This window comes from Dendrobates tinctorius, unplaced genomic scaffold, assembly GCF_039654945.1.
Source record: "Dendrobates tinctorius isolate UK_male_01 unplaced genomic scaffold, ASM3965494v1 ptg000070l, whole genome shotgun sequence".
Lineage (NCBI taxonomy): Eukaryota > Metazoa > Chordata > Amphibia > Anura > Dendrobatidae > Dendrobates > Dendrobates tinctorius.
Genome location: NW_027361738.1, coordinates 54799366 through 54817120, shown reverse-complemented (window position 1 = coordinate 54817120; position 17755 = coordinate 54799366). Strand labels below are relative to the sequence as shown.

Here is a 17755-nt window from a genome sequence, read left to right as displayed (position 1 = left end):
AGGGCTGTTCACTTCGGCGCAGGCATTCCTCTGCATTCTCGGTGCCTCTACCCCTTACTGCCTTCATGACATCATGACTTGGTAAGGGGCAGCGACCCTCCCCCCAGGATGCTATGCAGAGGATTACCACCATGGAAGCTTGCACTGCCCTTGTCCGGCTGCCACGGAAGACTGAACTAGACAACAGACCGGGGTAGTTTTGAATGTTTTTGCTCATCTCTAATCCGAGTGTTTCTAGCACTGGGAATATTTAATATGTAATTCACCATTGCAGAAATCCGAGGTCCCATCTGATTATGAGAAGCATGATCCAGAGCAGAAACACATCTATCGGTTTGTGCGGACGCTCTTCAATGCAGCCCAGCTGACAGCTGAATGTGCCATAGTAACTTTGGTAAGTCTGATATTGGTTTGTGCTGTTTTACGACGACTCATACTAGATTAAATACCTATTTTCTGCCTTGCATTTAAAGACCAATAATAATTGATCATTACTTGATCCCATTTTAAAGGGAATCTGTCAGCAGGATTTCACCCCCAAAACTATTAATATGCATATATATCTTTTTCAAAGACCATTCCAGCAATACTTATGGCAGTTCGTTCCTCCGTTGCGGATAAATCAGCATTTGAATTGATATGCAAATGAGACTGAAGTGCTACGGTAGATCTGAAGCCTCTGTCACTCCAGCTCTATTACGTGCATCGTGCCACCTCCTCTTGCTTAACTGAGAGCCTCTATGCTTTGTGACTTAAGGCAAACGAGCGTAAGTCAAGCAGGAGGAGGTGGCACTGGGTGGGGAATAGAGCTGGAGTGACAGAGGCTTCAGATCTATTATAGCCCTTCAGCCTTATTTGCATACCAATACAAACGACAATTTCACAGTAACATAGGAAAGGGCTAGTCATGTACAGCTGTTGCTGGACTTGTCTTTTAAAGTGCTACATGCTCTATAAATAGTTTAAGGTGTGAAATCCTGGTGACAGATTGTTAAATTACACAGGTTTATCATGATTTTGTACATATCATCCAGCAAGACATAGATCTGTCCGCAAAATGCACTTTACAGCATTTACCACGATTGTCCTTGTTTTTGTGTTCCCTGGTTTGTTTTAGACCTGTTTTTTCTCTTTCACGTCATTGGGGGACACAGATACTGTGGTGTATGCTTCTGCCGCTTGGAGGCTGACACTAAGTGAAAAAAAGAGGTTAGCTCCTCCTCCGTAGTATACACCCTTGCCCTTATTGTGGGCGGTAATCAGTTTTTTGCTTAGTGTCTTTGGAGGCACACGTGTCTGGTTTTCTCCAGACTTCTTTTTTTTTTTTTCTCTTTTTTCCAAGAAGATAAGACAGGGGCGACGGATCCTATTGAAAGGGTCCGATCTCCCCAAACTAACAACGGGCGAGCACGTGTTGAGTATCGTCTCCACGTATCCTTTCCCGCACCGAGGGACATATCTGGGTTTTTTTCTCCAGACATCTATTTTTGTTTGTTATTTTATGAAGAAGAGACAGGGGCAACAGATCCTATTGAAAGGGTCCGATTTCCCCAAACCAACAACAGGCGAGCACGTGCGAGTGTCCCTCCACGTATCCTCTCCCGCGACGTGGGACATGATGCCGGACTTAGCCCTGTCCACCCCTAGGTATTAAACCATGGGCTTGCACAGAGGCACAAGACTAGTCTGTGCGGCCCCCACTGCTCCACCAACGCTAGACGGCGGTGCTGCAAGGTGGCGGATGGTCCCTCTCCTCACCCCCTGAAGGGGTTAGATGGAGCTAGGGTGCCTGCACCGTCCAGAAACTAACCCCATCCCCTCTACCTGGTGGCAACAGGTTAGAGCCGGAGTCAGATATGAAGGGCTGGGGAGGGCCTGCGGCAGCGTTCCGGGAAGCTCCAGGCATCTTAGGAAGTGTAGAGCAATCCTCCTTCCCTCTCCTCTCTCCTCCCTCCTTCCGCCAGGCGTGGGCGCCGGGTTTTCGGCGGCAGGGACTGGAGCCTTCCGCCTGCGGGCCGACGGTCCGCTCCCCCCCCCCCTCCCGCGGCGGGCGTGCAGGCAAAATTTAGTCCACGGCTTCGGCCGTGACTGGGCCGCGGGCGGAAGTCCCGCCTCCGGCGTGACGTCATTCCCGGCGCCGCCCCCTGGCTAGGGCGGACGCCGAGCAAATTGAGACCCCGGCTTCATGGCAGGTAGGCTGCGGCCAGGAGAGGAACAGCCCGCCCTACCCGGAGGACAGGAGCGCGGGCAGCGCAACGCAGAGGCAGCGGCAGGAGCACGTGGGTCACAGGACGCGGTAAGTGTGACTCCGATCTTGGAGGCTGGCTGCGACTAAAGGTGACGTTTTTTCCCCTCCTCCCTTCCCTTCAACCCTCATATGAATTAGACCTGGCTGCAATATGATTGAGAAAAGTAAATCGCGTTCCCTTATGCCGCATGCATTTCTGGAGGGGTTAATTTTTTGCCACATGCCAGAGCCAAAAATTATGCGAAGCCTGCGAGCCCGATCGCACCCAGGAGCCCTCCCCGGCGAGGCGACCAATGTGCAAGCCCCCCAGAGTGGGCCCTATCCCTGTCACAGTACGTGGGCAATCGAGTTCCGTCAGGGCCCAGACAGGGGCAGGGACAGTGGCTGGTCGGCCTTAGAGGGACCTCCACCTCACTAGAGCCTTCGGCCTGCAGGGGCCGCTCTTACTTCAGGCAGACCCGGTGGAAAGAATCCTCGCGGTGTCGCCTAGTCCATCCGATGCTGTGGCATCCGTAAGTCCTGCTTCTCGCTCCCCGTCACTAGGGTTGCTTGCGAGCAGACCTCAGGTCGACTCAGACAGACACCTTGACCTGGATGCTCCGGGGTCATGTGAAATAGTGGACAGGCTCATAGAAGCCGTCGGTCAGACCTTGAGGATGGTTCCACCACGGCTTTTAGGCCATAAGGTGGCATTTAAGCGAGTTAAGCGGCCGCACGGAATTGGTTCCTCTTATCCTGAGTTTGAGGACATAGTGCAGTGACTCAGGGAACGACCAGACGGGGGTTTCTCGGGTCAAAAGGCACTCGAAGTAAGGTATCCATTTGCCGGACATCCGTAAGAAACGGATGAAATCTCCGATGGTGGTTCCACCGGTGTCGCGTCTAGCCACTGAAACCCTGTTTCGTTTCTAGTGGTTCCTCTATTAAGGATTCCACGGATCGCCTCATAAAGAGCTTCTTGCTCAGTAAGTGAGGTGTCAGGATCAGCGCTCTTTCCCTCGTTCGCAGCGACTTGGGCAGCCAAGGCCATGAATTCATGGTCAGAATCGTTAAACAGGGTCGCGCAGAAGCAGAGCTACCTCGGAGATCGCGAGGCAGATGGCGATGGACCTGGGACTATGTAATCAATGCGTCTTTGTGTGCGGCTAATTGCTCGGCACTTGCTGCCGCTACCGCAATTTCTACCAGAAGAGCTCTATGGATGGCGGGCCGATTCTGCTTTCAAGAAGTCCTTGACTTCTCTGTCTTATGATCAGTGCGGCCGTTTATTGGAGAGAGGATGGATAAACTTATCTCTGACTCCACAGGAGGAAAGAGCGTTTTTTCTCCCTCAACAAAGGATCAAACAGCCTTTTCGCACCCTTTTCAGGCACGTTTTCGATCTTTTTCACAATCCCGGGTGGACCACAGCGGCCAATTCCGCCACTTCAGGCCGCCCCAACCAGGATAGGGAGCGGCAGATCTCATATAGATCCAACCCATTGGGGAGAATGCGAACTCAGCAGCCCAGCTCAAGGGGATCCAGATCCCAAAGATAGTCGGTTAAATGGCTCAAGGCGTTTGCCAGACGACACCGGCAAGGTGGGCGGCCGTCTACTCTGATTTCGCCACGTCTGGTTCAGTGTTGCACGTGACACGTGGGTAAGGGAGTTGGTGGCCTCAGGTTTACAAAATAGATTTTGTCAGATGCCCTCCAAGACGGTTTTTCCTTTTCTCGTCTTCCCAGGGTGGATACCTAGGCAAGGGCTCTGTTAGGGGCCATCGAATCGCTCCTGTACAATGGAGTCATCATTTCCGTGCCAGAACACGAAAGAGCTCAGGGTTGCGATTCCAGGCTGTTTGCGGTTCACAAAAAGGGAACGCGTCTGTCAGACCTGTCTTGGACCTGAGGCTTCTGAACAGGTTCGTCAGCATCAGACGTTTTCGGATAGAGCCTCTCCGGTCAGTTATATCGGCCATGGAGCGGGGAGAATACTTGGCCTCAATAGATATCCAGAATGCATATCTGCACATGGCCACTGGCCATCCTAGGCTGAGCATGAGTGCATTCATCAGGTGGCGAGCCCATTTTTTCCTGCTCATTAGAGGTTTCTGCGCTTCGACATCAATGGTCGACATTTTTCAGTTCATAACACTACCCTTCGGGCTAGCCAAGGCTCCCGGAGTGTTCACAAAGGTTATGACAGTTGTCATGGTCATGCTACATTCTTGAGGCATAGTCATTTTTGCCTTACTTGGACGACCTCTTAGTTAAGGGCCCTTCAGCACGGGTATGCGAGGAAAATGTCGACATCACACTGGATACTCTTGGCCGCTTAGGGTGGTTGGTCAGCGCGAGGTAGTCATCTGTTGTGCCAGCTCAGAGGTTTTTCCTTCTTAAGGCTCATTCACACGTCAGTATTTGGTCAGTATTTTGCATCAGTGTTTCTATGCCAAAGTCAGGAATGGAACTTACCAAGAAAAAAATATAATTGAAAGACTGATGTCTGTTCTTTGTTTTGGAGACACTCCTGGTTTTGGCATGCAAATACTGATGAAATACTGATCAAAAATACTGATGTGTGAAAGAGGCCTTAGGAAGGATCCTCGACACTTGCCGAGGGCTGGTAATTCTCCTCAGGAAGAGGTGCTTACTCTTTGGAGGGAGTCAGGACACTTCGCCATCCAGTCCCTCATTCCAGCTGGTTCGGGATGAGGATTCTAAGAGAAATGGTGGCGGCAATAGAAGCGTTACCGTTCTCCAGTTCCTTCTTCGCCCCCTGCAGCGTGCCCTCTTGTCAGCCTGGGACAAGAATTCTGTTCACGTTCGTTCAGTGGGGCCGGCGATCCTGTCAAGTCAGGGAGTCGCTCGAATGGTGGATAACCAGTCCCTCTCTGTCCCAGGGGAAGCCCTTTTTGCCAGACCATTGGTTGGTGATGACAACCAAAGCCAGTCTCCTCGACTGGGGAGCAGGGTTTTCGCCACCACACAACCCAAGGGCGGTGGTCCCCGCAGGAGGCTCTCCTCCTGACCGAGCTAGTGGAGATACGGGCAATTTGGCTGGCTCTGCAACAGTTTCATCACTTTCTGCAGGCCGCCTTGTCCGAATTCAATCGGACAAAGCTACGGCGGTGGTCTATATAGATCATCAAGGGTGCACCCGCAGCAGAGCAACCATGCGCGGGGTGGAGCACGTTCTTCAGTGGGTCAAACAAACCACTCGGTGATCTCGGCAGCTCTCATCCCGGGCATGGAAAATTGGGCGGCAGACTTTCTCAGGGGGAGAGTGATCTCTAAATCCCGAAGTCTTCCAGCAGATTTTTTAGCTGCGGGGAACACCAGATGTGGATCTGTTGGCTTCCAGAGTGAATGCCAAGGTGCCCACATGCGTCGCTCGGGCCTGGGATCCGCAGGCAATCGGTAGACGCGTTGGTTGTGTTATAGAACCAGTGTCGCCGCCCATATCTATTTCCCCCGCTGTCGCTACTGCCGAGAGTCATCAAAAGGATCAAGAGGGAAGGGGCTACGGTGATTCGGCTGGCCCCTGACTGGTCCTATTGAGCGTGGTACTCAGTTCTAATGCTCCTGCTCACCGACGTTCCTTGGCGACTGCCAGAACGCCCAGAGCTACTTTTTCAAGGGCCGATTTGCCACTCGAGCTCAGTGGCCCTGTGTTTGACGGCATGGCCAGTTAATCTTGGATTCTAACCCAGGCAGGGTTGGGAGCAAGGTGGTCGCTACAATAGTTAGTGCCCGGAAGTCGACCTCAGCACGAATTTACCACCACACCTGGAGGGTGTTCTTCGCTTGGCGTTGAGGACGCAGTGTTTCTCCGCTGAGATTCTCGATCCCCAACATCTTGGCTTTTCTCCAGTCGGGCCTAGACTTGGACCTGGCCCAAGTTCCCGCAGGAGACAAATGTCAGCTTTATCCGTCCTGGTCCAGTGCGGAATGGCTACCAGGTTACAGGTAAAGACTTTCATCCAGGGTCTCTCCCACTTGGTACCTCCCTATAAGGCGCCTATGGATGCCTGGGACCTTGACCTGGTCCTAAGGGTTCTGCAGGAAGCTCCTTTTTGGGACCGCTTCAGAAAGTTTCTTTGAGGTTTCCTTCCTGGAAAGTGGCGTTCCTAGTGGCCATCACTTTTGTCAGGCGGGATTTTCAGAGCTGACGGCACTATCCGGCTGACCTCCATTCCTCGCTTTCCATAAGGATAAGGGGTGCTCAGACCAACCCCTCCTTTTCTGCCGAAGGTCGTGTCCTCTTTTCACATTAATGAAGATGTTGTCTTGCCTTCATTTTGTCCAGCACCGGTGCACCGTGTGGAAGAGGCTCGTCTCACGGAAGACCTGGTGAGAGGCCTCCGGGGGTACGGGTCGAGGACGGCTCCCTTTTGTCAGACGAACACGCTGTTCGTGCTCCCCGAAGGGCACAGGAAGGGACTCGCTGCCTCAAATTCGACCATAGCCAGATCGTTTTTTGTTTGACTTTTTAGGAGTCCTACCGCATTAGAGGCATGCCGATTCCAGCATGGATCAGCGCGCACTCTACTTGGGCAGTGGGCGCCTCTTGGGCGCTTCGGCATCAGGCTTCGACAGAACAGGCTTGCAAGCAGCAACCTCGTCCAGCCTGCACACATTTGCCAGACATTGTAATAGTCATACTCAGGCTTTGGCGGATGCGAGCCTGGGTAGAAGGATTCTCCAAGCAGCGGTGGCGCACCTTTAAACAAGAGGCATGTAGCTTGGACCGGTGAGTCAATCTCCCACTCAGGGACTGCTTTAGGACGTCACACATTATCTGTGTCCCCCAATGAGGCGAAGGAGAAACATGGATTTTTGTGAGTACTCACCGTAAAATCCTATTCTCCGTGACGCTCATTGGGGGACACAGCACCCACCCGAATAGCCAGTTGGCTCTTGTTTTGTTAAAATTTAGGTACATTTACTAGTTTGAGATAAGGGTGGTGCTTTTTGACATGTTGTACCTGTATTAAGGCTGATTTGTTGTCCTCCTACTGCTTTGGCACCAAACTGATTTCTGCCCGCAATAGGAGCGAGGGTGTATACTACGGAGGAGGAGCTAACCTCTTTTTTTCACTTCGTGTCAGCCTCCAAGCGGCAGAAGCATACACCACAGTATCTGTGTCCCCCAATGAGCGTCTCAGAGAAAAGGATTTTACGGTGAGTACTCACAAAAATCCATGTTTTTATTTTTTATTTTTTTTTTCATTTTAGAGCATTTGAAAGCATTCCTAAATAACATGCACTTCTATTAGTCCAGTAATGCACATAGATCATGCACGATTGCGGTACAATCCCTCATGATCTTGTGGCTTATTTAGACGGGCCGACTGTAACTGTTTAAAGGGAATCTGTCACCAGGTTTTTGCTATCTCATCTGGGAGCAGTGTAATGTAGGCAAAGAGAAGCTGAGTCCAATGATGTGTCATTTAGATTACTGGGTGCAGCCGTTCTGTCACAATCAGAGCTTTTAGATTTAGGAATGAAGCAGAGCTGAGAAAGCTAACCCCGCCCACTCCAGTCTCTGTATATACTATGTCCATAGATAGTGAGGTGCTAATCACAGGAGGGGGCGTGTCGGACCAAGGGTCATGCAATCAGCTAGTCCCAGCAATGATAATCTCCTGTTGCTAAAACACTGATCGTAAGAAAATAAAACCAGAGAGCTTGATAAGAGAGGCATCCCTGAAATCTGCGTTTTAACCTCGACCTCATGCTGTCTTCAGATTACATAGCAAAAACCTGCATACACATTCCCTTTAAATGACTTCTGATCGGTTATGTACAAGCCAATAGTCGGTCTTTAACATAGGCTTGATAAAACCATGATTGGGACAGAACAATTGCTAATATTATCCTGTCTCCTTACAGCATCATGTTATCAGCAGCACATACATTCTTTACATGGGACCTTTTGCTGCTGGTAACGATGATTTTTTTGCATGCAAACCAGTGATTGCTGGCCTCTTTAGTTGAGCCAATATTCATGCATTCCTTAAAAAGCAAAATCTTATTGGCCCATTTTTGGCTTATCCATATAAGCCATAAGGGGGTGATATAGAGTGCCAATCACTCATATACATGTAGTGCACCAAAAGCTGGGCTGCCCAATATGTTATACATACATCCCACAAAGAAGGTCCTCATTTCTGATGATCCCTCCACCATGGTATATCCCCCAGGTGCCACTTATATGGTATTCACCCCATTGTTGGTGAGAGACGAGACTCTGATTTCATGACACGGTGACGTCCTGGCTATGATTACATGTTAGTTTCCTCTTGTCTGGCTAAAATTGATGCATTTTTGACCGCATCCTGCTGAAGACGGTCTTCTTGGAAAAGCCACAGGAAATTAAATCATGTATCTGTCTTTGAATATTCCATTTAATTACTGGCGATCTGATCTCATATTTCAGCTTGTGTAGAAAGAGAAATCCAGAAAGATTTAATAAGTTGCCATCAGACGCATCATGGCCGGGCACAGATAAGATGAGCGGTTCATGGTTATGGAGACAGACACGGCTACATACACATTATTAATAGTGCGGAAAATAGTTTCCTCGAACAGCAGGAATACATCTGTACTGTGCCACATTTATCAGGACTATGCCACGAAGTGACGGCATCCGGTATTCCATGCAGTTTGGGTTGTAAAGCGGCTACAAGATAAGATCTCGCCTGCCGTCCTTCCTTCCATCCTGTCTAGTGATTAAATCCATATCCTAGAGAATACGAGAAATGTGCATGTCTTTAATGGCCATATTTTGGGGCCTGTTACAGACGTATCCCTGTAAATGCCTATAAAGTGTGATATATCACCACCTTCTGTTGAAGGTGAATGCTATCGACATGTTCTTCCTATGAAACACTCTTGTAGTTATGTTCACAATGCCATGTTGTTCAAGAGGACTTGTCACTTGCTTTTTAAAATTTGAGCTAAATACCTCGTAGAAATCCCTGAGCCCCTCTGATCCTGCTGCTCTTCTCCGTTTTGCGCTGGGTCGCTCCATTGCAGGGATATTCACGTTTGTTGCTTTTGAAGTGTAGTATGTGAAATCTCTGATTTGTTGTTCAATTGGCTATTTCTTTAATTTTCTCTTGGGGCATGTGCTATAACGATTTTTTTTCAAAGTCTGCCAACCCCAGCTCAGCAGCTGTTCTAGCAGTCTTGCAATCTCACACACTAATGTAAATTCCAGTTTACCACTGACGTTCACCCCATCCATTCGGAGCTCGGACAATGGTTCTGCCACAGCCCAAATAAACGACGAGTGAAGAAATAATCCAGCTTCACAAATAGATATTTATTTACATGGAATCCATACACGGGGCATAAGCCACGTTGAGAGGTGATCTAGCGTTGGTGTCAAGCTCATATCTACGCTTTTCACGTGAACACTCGACCTTAGTCATGATGTATTAGAAAGGCAGCCCATACTATTATAGTGAGTCTTGTTCTGGTGCTGTCATATATAGTAATATATACTACATAATAGTATGGGCTACCTTTCTTAAGGTATCATGAGTGCTCACCTGAAACGCGTAGATGCGAGTGTTGCACCAACGCTAGATCACCTTTCATCGTGACTTTTATGCCCTCTTTATGGATTCCCATGTAAATAAAAAAAAAAGAATCTGTTCGTGAAGCTTGACTATTTCTTCACTCTGTCTCACACACTGCCAAGCTGTGTGAGGAGGGGTTCAAGCTCAAAACCACGGTGAAGACTCTGAAGAAATGCCCAGTTGGTCTACAAGCAGAGATTTCACATATTACTCTTCAAAACAACAAATGTAAGTATCTCTGCAATGGAGTCATGGAGAGCAAAACAGAAAAAAATGACAGAATTGGGGGAGCTCAGGGTTTTTTAACATATGTTTTATTCCACTTTTTTGAGGAGGTGACAGTTCCTTTTTAAACAGTTTAGTTTTCTCTTGCTGTGCTGTCATTGATAAATCATGTGTGAGTCTCTGTATTTCCAGGTTTATCTAGAACGACTGTTAACCTATGCGGAAATAGACATTTGTCCAGCAAACTGGAAAAGAATTGTACTAGGAGCAATATTACTTGCTTCTAAGGTTTGGGATGACCAGGCGGTGTGGAATGTTGACTATTGCCAGATCCTGAAAGACATTACTGTGGAAGACATGTAAGTTAATGATCCTTTACGCTAAAGGTACATCAGATTTCTCCCCATAAATGAGCACCGATCTTCTGTGTACACATCGCTGCTCCTGTAATGATCCGTCCTTAGGGGCTGATACAAACTGAAGACAGAGCAATTGTGGATTCGATCCTTCTGGTCCCATACAGCATGCATATTGTTGGCAGCACATCATACTCAGGGCGATGAGCTGCCGACAGTGATGATCTAATGGCACACATGAACAATCCTATCAGCCAGTGAATTTTGCTCATTCAGTGCCTGATCTGTAGTATATTTACATAGGGCAATGATCGGGAACGAGCCTCCCTAGCCACCTCAGATGTTCTGCATGTTTTTCCAACCAAAATATGGGCCTAGTATTGGGGAACCTTCATGGTTTTTAATTGAACACTTGTAAAAAGATGCAAGATCAGTGTGCTTTAATTCTCATTTCTGCCCCTTCGCCCTGTTTTAGACCCCCATTTTTTTTTTTTTTTTTTTTTTTTAGTCCTGTGACCTGCACTTCCAAGTCCTTTTCTGATACAAGTAGAGGGCTTCTTTCTGATCCCTGTCCTCGTAATGTGGTGCAGGCTGACTGGCTCATTTAAATAGCTAAGCCATTCCCCTTCTCCATTAAGGCTGATGTAAAAAAGCCAAGGCGGCTGGCCTATTTGATAAACTATGCTAGAACAAAAAACTTCCTTCATACATGTCTAAGAAACAGAGAGAAGTAGGAAGCTGAAAGTCTCCAGGACCAAGAAAGGGGATCTGAATTAAAGTACATTAGCTTTATAGTTTTATATTTTGACCAACAAATCAAACAACTTTTTATCATGCTGACGTCATCAGTAAAAAGTATTTTTGTAAGAAATAAGTCATTGAGTTTTAACTAGATGCTCCATGAAGTTAATCAACGGGACTCCATTTGTGAGTGTAGATTGCTGAAGTTGTCCGGGTGTCTCTGTAATTGGGTCTTCTTTAAGACGGTCATAAAAATTAGATATTACTCGGCTAAATGATCATTTGGCCAACTGCTGTCTCTCTCCTAACTCCCCCATACAGACTCGACCGAGCACTCCTATAGTCTCTAGGAGAGACTCTGCTCCTTACCTAATAAAAGGATCAAACCTTAAAAAATTCCAATAGCCGGATCCTTCTTATCCCCCCTGTTGATGTATCCAGGATGGATTGCCTATCCTGTTGAAATGAACCGACTTTTATCTAATGTGTATGGAGGACTTCAATCCGTCTTGTCTCGTACAGTTTTTATTCCCTTTTCTACTTCTTATTAGGAATGAGCTGGAGCGCCAATTTCTAGAGTTGCTGCAGTTCAACATTAACGTTCCTTCCAGTGTCTATGCCAAGTACTATTTTGACCTGCGCTCACTGGCAGAAGGTAACAACCTCAGTTTTCCACTGGAACCCCTCAGCCGGGACCGCGCCTGTAAATTAGAGGTAAATTCATTTTCTTTTAGAATTTTTATTTTTTTTATTTTCATGATTAGAAAAATGCATATACAGTGCTCTGAATAAATGAGTACACTCCTTTGCAAAGTAAGATTTTAATTAAAAGAAGAACTCCCATTCCAGTTTTTATCTTAATATATTGCAATCATCATATAATATAGCACTCTGTATTTACAATGGCTCATTTTGCCTTTCTACCCAATTAATTCATCTTTTTTCCATTAACTCTTCGGCATCATGTGATTAAAAACAGACTAGCTCAATCCTTCTAAGGCTAGGTTCACATTGCGTTGATGCAGTCCGCTCAACGCATATTGGCGGACTGCGTTAACGCTATTCTTGATTTGTAATCGCGTTATGCGATCCCGCTTGCGCAGATGCTTCATCTGCACTAGCAGTGACGGACCCTCGGACGCTGCAGACCGTGTCCGAGGGTCCGTCACAGAATGACGGCACATCGCTAACGCATGCCGATTATCTATAGAAGTCTATGGGTGCGTTAACGCATCCGTTACATAGCGTTAATGCCACTATGTAACAGATGCGCAATGTGAACCCAGCCTAAGATCTACAGTGGCATGTAGAAAGTCTGAGTACCCCAGGTCTAAATTACTGTTACTTTGAGCAGTTAAGCAAGTTGAAATGATCTCTACCTAGTAGCACCCCCTTTTGAAAGTATCACCGCTTGTTATCGCTTTTTGTAGACTGCCAAAAAATCTTCAATTCTTGTTTAATTCATTTTCATCCATTCTTCCTTGGAAAATTCTCCTAGTTCTATGAGATTCCTGGGTCGTCTTGCATGCTCTGCTATTTTGAGGTCTAGTCACAGATTTTCAATGATGTTCAGATCAGGAAACTGAACTGTAAAACCTTCAGCTTGCGCTTTTTCGGATCGTCTATTATGGATTTTGATGTGTTTAGGATCATTATCCATTTCTAGGAGCCATCCTCTTTTCAACTTCAGCTTTTCTTACAAACAGTGTTGTGTACATCAAGAATTTGTTAACATTTCATTGAATCCATTCTTCCCTCTACCGGGAAATGCTCTCCATGCCATTGGCTGCAACTTAACCCCAGAGCACGACTGATCCACTTTCATGTTTAACGGTCATCTTCTGAAATTCTGTGCTCTTTTTGTCCACACATACCTTGGATCATTGTGGCCAAAGAGTTTTATTTTAACCTCATAGCTCATAGGACTTGTTTCCAAAATGGATCAGGCTTATTTAGATGTTCTGCATACGTCTGACTCAGAACTTTATAGTGAGGATGCAGGAGAGGTTTTCTTCTGATGATTCTTCCATGAAGGCCTTATTTGTGCAGGTGTCTCTGTATAGTAGAACAATTTACCACAACTGCAGCGTCTGCTAAATCTTTCTGAAGGTCTTTTGCGATCAAGATGGGGTTCTGTTTTGCCTCTCTATCAATCCTACCAGCAGCTTTCACTGCCATTTTGCTTGGTCTTGCAGACCCTATCTTGAACTCCACTGTTCCTGTTAACTGCCATTTTTAATTATATTTTAAACTGAGGAAAGGGCAACTTGCTATCTTCTCTTTTTTTTTTTAGCCTCCTGCTTTGTAGGCCTGAACCATTTTCATTTTCAGAGTGCTAGGCAGCTGCTTAGAAGAACCCGTGTCTACTGTGCTTTGGCACAAGGTTAGAGGAGACTGGTATTTTATAAAACTAACAGGCTAACTAAGGTCTGAAACATGGGTCAAAATTATTTGAGCACACAAATTTCAAAGGGTGCCCAAACTTTAGCATCAGTCCATTTTGCTTTTTGTAATTTATAAAATGTAAATGATGACATTATATATTTTTTTGCCGAAAATACAAAAGAAAAATGTCATCTTTAACTGTAGACCTTTTAGAGATCAATTCATATTCAACTAGCTTAACTGTTCACAACAACAGTAATTTTGACCAGGGGTGCTCAAACTTTTGCATGCCATTGTATGTAGAAACAGGAAGTACATTTTCTCTGCACAAGTCATGAGTCACTGCAAAAGTTTATGGAAGGGGTGAGGAGTGGAGCAGCTGGGTCAGGAGTCGAAGAGGGGAAGATTTAATGCAGGGAAAAGGGAAGAATTTACGGGGTGGAAAGGCAAAATGAGCAATTGTAAGTATACAGTGCAGTAAGATGATAAAAACGTTGATGGAAGTGCTTCTTTAATATCTCATTAAACACAAGAACAGTTTCCAAAATTTAGTTTTATAGCATATTTTTTAACCCGTAACATGTAAGTAAGGCTAATATAACTTTCATTACAAAATTTTCAGTTTTACTCAAATTAGTTGATTCAGTAATGAATACACCCCACATCAAAAACTACTCCATCTAGTATTCTGTAGGCTCTCCATGATTTTTAAGGACCGCACCAAGTCTTCTAGTCACAGAATGAACAAGTTGGCGACATATTACAAGATCTATTATTTTCCAGTCTTCAAGAACGACGTCTTTTAGAGCCTAAAGGCCCTTTTACATTTAGCGATCCGACCAGCGATCCGACCCGATCAGGATCGCTGGTGCATCGCTAAATGATCGCTAGTGAGCTGCCACACAGGCAGATCTCACAGCGATGCAGCAGCGACGCAGCGCACAATACTCACCTTTCACACACAGCGATCCTGACGTCCTCCCGCCCGCCTCCACGCATCGCTCGTCGTCACAGCAGGAAGCTGACGACGAGAAATGGAGCCGTACATTCTCGCGCGATCAGCGATGGACAGCGGGGGACCCGGTCGGAGGTAAGTATCACACATAGTTATATCGCTAGCGATATCGCTATATCGTCACAAAATCGGTGACGTTATAGCGATATTGCTATGTGTAAAACCCCCTTAACACCTGGATGGAGAGTGATGACAGCTTGTATCTACAGACTCACTGCAGGATTAAAAAAACAAAATACACATGAAAAATGCTAAATGGGAACAACCCTTTGGACCTCCTTCAGACATCCCTTTTTCACATGTACCCATTATAATCTTTGGGGCTGTTCACATTTTTTTTTTTTTTTTTTTTTGAGAACATTCAGTCTGCCAAAAATAACTAAGACCTGTCCATTTGTGTTCCAAGTCGTAGATCAAGCTTGTACATTCAAATCAAAAGATCTGTAAAAATAAAATGAACAGCGCACGGATGTATCCATAGGTAATCCAAGTTTATTACTGTATAATGGGTAGGAAAAGCTTAGGAAAACATTTTTTTTTTCCATATACGCCTAATTTTTTTTGTGCATGGGGAAAAAAAAGGATGTCTAAATGTGGCCTTATCGAGAACTCCGGGGGACTGTTACCCTATAAAAGAAAACAAAATCTTCCATGTGGTTTTTTTTTTTTTTAACTAATGATAATGTTTTATCTAGAAGAGATTTATGTAAAAGAAAAAAAAAATCAAAGTCACAAATTGTAACGCATGTGTGTCTCAAACCATGAGGATTAGAAGTGTATTTACCATGAACTCCGTGATCAAAAATTTCCAACTTTGAAATCGTATTGGGGCTTCTTTTCTTCGAACTGTGTAAGGTCATCCCTCTGTTACTCCTGTTGGAAAGGGCAGAGCGTGCAGGGACTTAACCAATCGAGGGGACTGCTTGATTTGTCTATACATTGCCAGGAGGAGCAATAGAGGAATGGCACAATGTGAAAAAAATGCTCCAGAATTGTAATTTTACGGTTAATAATAGGTCCTGATACACGGATGCTTTTGTTTTTCTATATTTCCTTTAGGCCATTTCCCGCTTGTGTGAGGATAAGTACAAGGACTTCCGAAAACTGGCCAAGAGACGTTCTGCAAGTACTGATAACCTAACTGTCGTACGATGGTCTCCCGCCATTATATCCTAACGGCGGCTTCTATCCAGACGCCTCTGTCTCACGTACTGTTTTGTCAGAATATCGTTGTCCTTTGTCTTGGGGAAATAAGACATTGTATTATTATTATTATTATTATTATTTTTATTTTATTTTTTTTATTCTGAAGAGTCGACAAGCCTCCCTTACAGTGCCTCCCTGTCACAAAGATGGCACACGCCGTCACTTTCCGGAGACATTTTAAGCCATTTCACAGCTTCAACCTTCTCTCAAGTATTCGGAACCACCATTCTGAAAGGGATAAAGATGAAGAAAGAAAGAAAAAAAATCCCACAAATAACAGAATCAATGTAATCTATTTCACTCAAATGCTGGAAAAATCTATAAATTGGCATTTTTTTTTTGTTCTTTGATTTATTTATCAGAAAAATCAGTGTTTTTACCTAAAAAAAAAAAAAAAAAAAAAAAATTTGTTTCGTAACGCCGTGTTCTCGTCACTTAGCGAAAATACACAGGCGCTACGGGCAGGGGTGAGTAATGCAAATGCAATGGCATAGATATACAAGGGGGAATTTATAAGGGCACAGTTATTGGGGAATATTCATCGGAAATCATCTATAAATATAAGGCTGCATTCACAATGGCCAAACCGAGGACGATAAATAACTGGTGGTCGACTACGTAGAAGCCATTTAATAGCCTTTTAGACAGACCGCACTTCCGTGTGCATGGAACGATTCTTAATATGATTGTTTTGTGCATATAGAATATCATTGTTCTCGGCAGCACATTTCCTGTTTACACAGGATCATGTGCTGCCGAGAACGATGGTATCGATTGGCCACCTGCTTGGACAGGAAGATTATCTGGCAGCTAACAGTCCTAGGAGCACTCGGCCAGTGTAAATCCACTCTTATGAGTCATCAGTTCCAGATTTACAGCTCTGGAGCCTGGCGGCCAATATTCTTGGGTTTTTTAGACTCTGGCCAACATGTAGACCTCACCTTATATTATTTTTTCCGGATACATAAGTGCATGTATTTGGGAGTAAAATTCATTTTCACAGCTGGGTTTCATTGAAAATGTTTTTGCTTTTTCTTATTCAACTTTGATGTAGTCATAAATCAATAAAAAATAAATATATAAAATAAAATAAATAAGAGGAGGTCGGGAAGTTGCAAGAGTTGCAAACTCTCTTGTCATATTGTCAGAATGATCTCACTTGTGGATTCTCAGTTGACATATTCTACGGCCAGCCAGAGAAAATCCAACGCAGAGGTCCTAAACGAGAATCCCCAAATAAAATGTCCCCAAAGTCCACCCCTGTATGGGAGGCAAGTCTTCCCCCGTTGAGAACACAGGCACGCTGAAGACAACCCCCAGGGTATTGGAACAATTTTGAAATTACTTTTGTATTTTTATCGTGACAGCAACTTGTTGTCAAATCTGAAGTCACTTTCTCATATACTGTAATTCTTTATCTACATTTCAGATTTGCACAAAATATTTCCAACATTTCATTATGAAGGGTTTGTCCTGCTGATTAATAAAATTGCCACCATGAAATAAAAGAATTGATACTCTCCCTTGCATATCCTCCATGGCGCCCCTTCCTGGTTCATACCCGAAATGCATGCTCACTCAATCGGTGAGGTGGGTCACCACTGCAGTCAGGGATTGGCTGAGAACAGGATCAGTAAATAAAGACCGGATAAGCCTGATAATGAGCGCTGCGGGGGATTGCTGAGGGTGAGAGTTGCTACTTGTCTCATTTTATACCACTCTGAGCCTTTTTTTATTATATTTTTTTTTATTGGCTTCACATCTCCTTTAATTCTTTCTGAAAAAATAAATAATTTTTGCAGATGCTTTTGATTTTCTCAATTTGCACTTTTTAATTATAAAGTATTAAAGCGAATAAAAACCAAATTAATTGTAATTACTTAAGATTAACACTCTAGGGCGGACACAGACAGAAGAGGGCCCCTGTGCCAGAACAGTACATGGGCCCTTAGCAGTCAAATCCTGCATCATAATACCCCTGTTTGCGTCTGTGCGGAAGCATCTTGTTGT

General features: G+C 45.2%; 1 protein-coding gene across 3 annotated transcripts in view; it reads left to right on the top strand.

Moving 5' to 3' along the window:
• The window catches only part of CCNY (cyclin Y), a 172787-nt gene extending 156702 nt beyond the window's left edge, over nucleotides 1–16085 (top strand). For all 3 annotated transcript variants that reach the window (XM_073581651.1, XM_073581652.1, XM_073581653.1), the window contains exons 7-10: nucleotides 275–394; nucleotides 10235–10401; nucleotides 11691–11853; nucleotides 15599–16085. In XM_073581651.1, the coding sequence (XP_073437752.1) occupies nucleotides 275–394; nucleotides 10235–10401; nucleotides 11691–11853; nucleotides 15599–15715 (567 nt within the window). In that variant the 3' untranslated portion in view covers nucleotides 15716–16085. The remainder of the gene's footprint in view (nucleotides 1–274; nucleotides 395–10234; nucleotides 10402–11690; nucleotides 11854–15598) is intronic.
• The last annotated feature ends 1670 nt before the right edge of the window (nucleotides 16086–17755 follow it).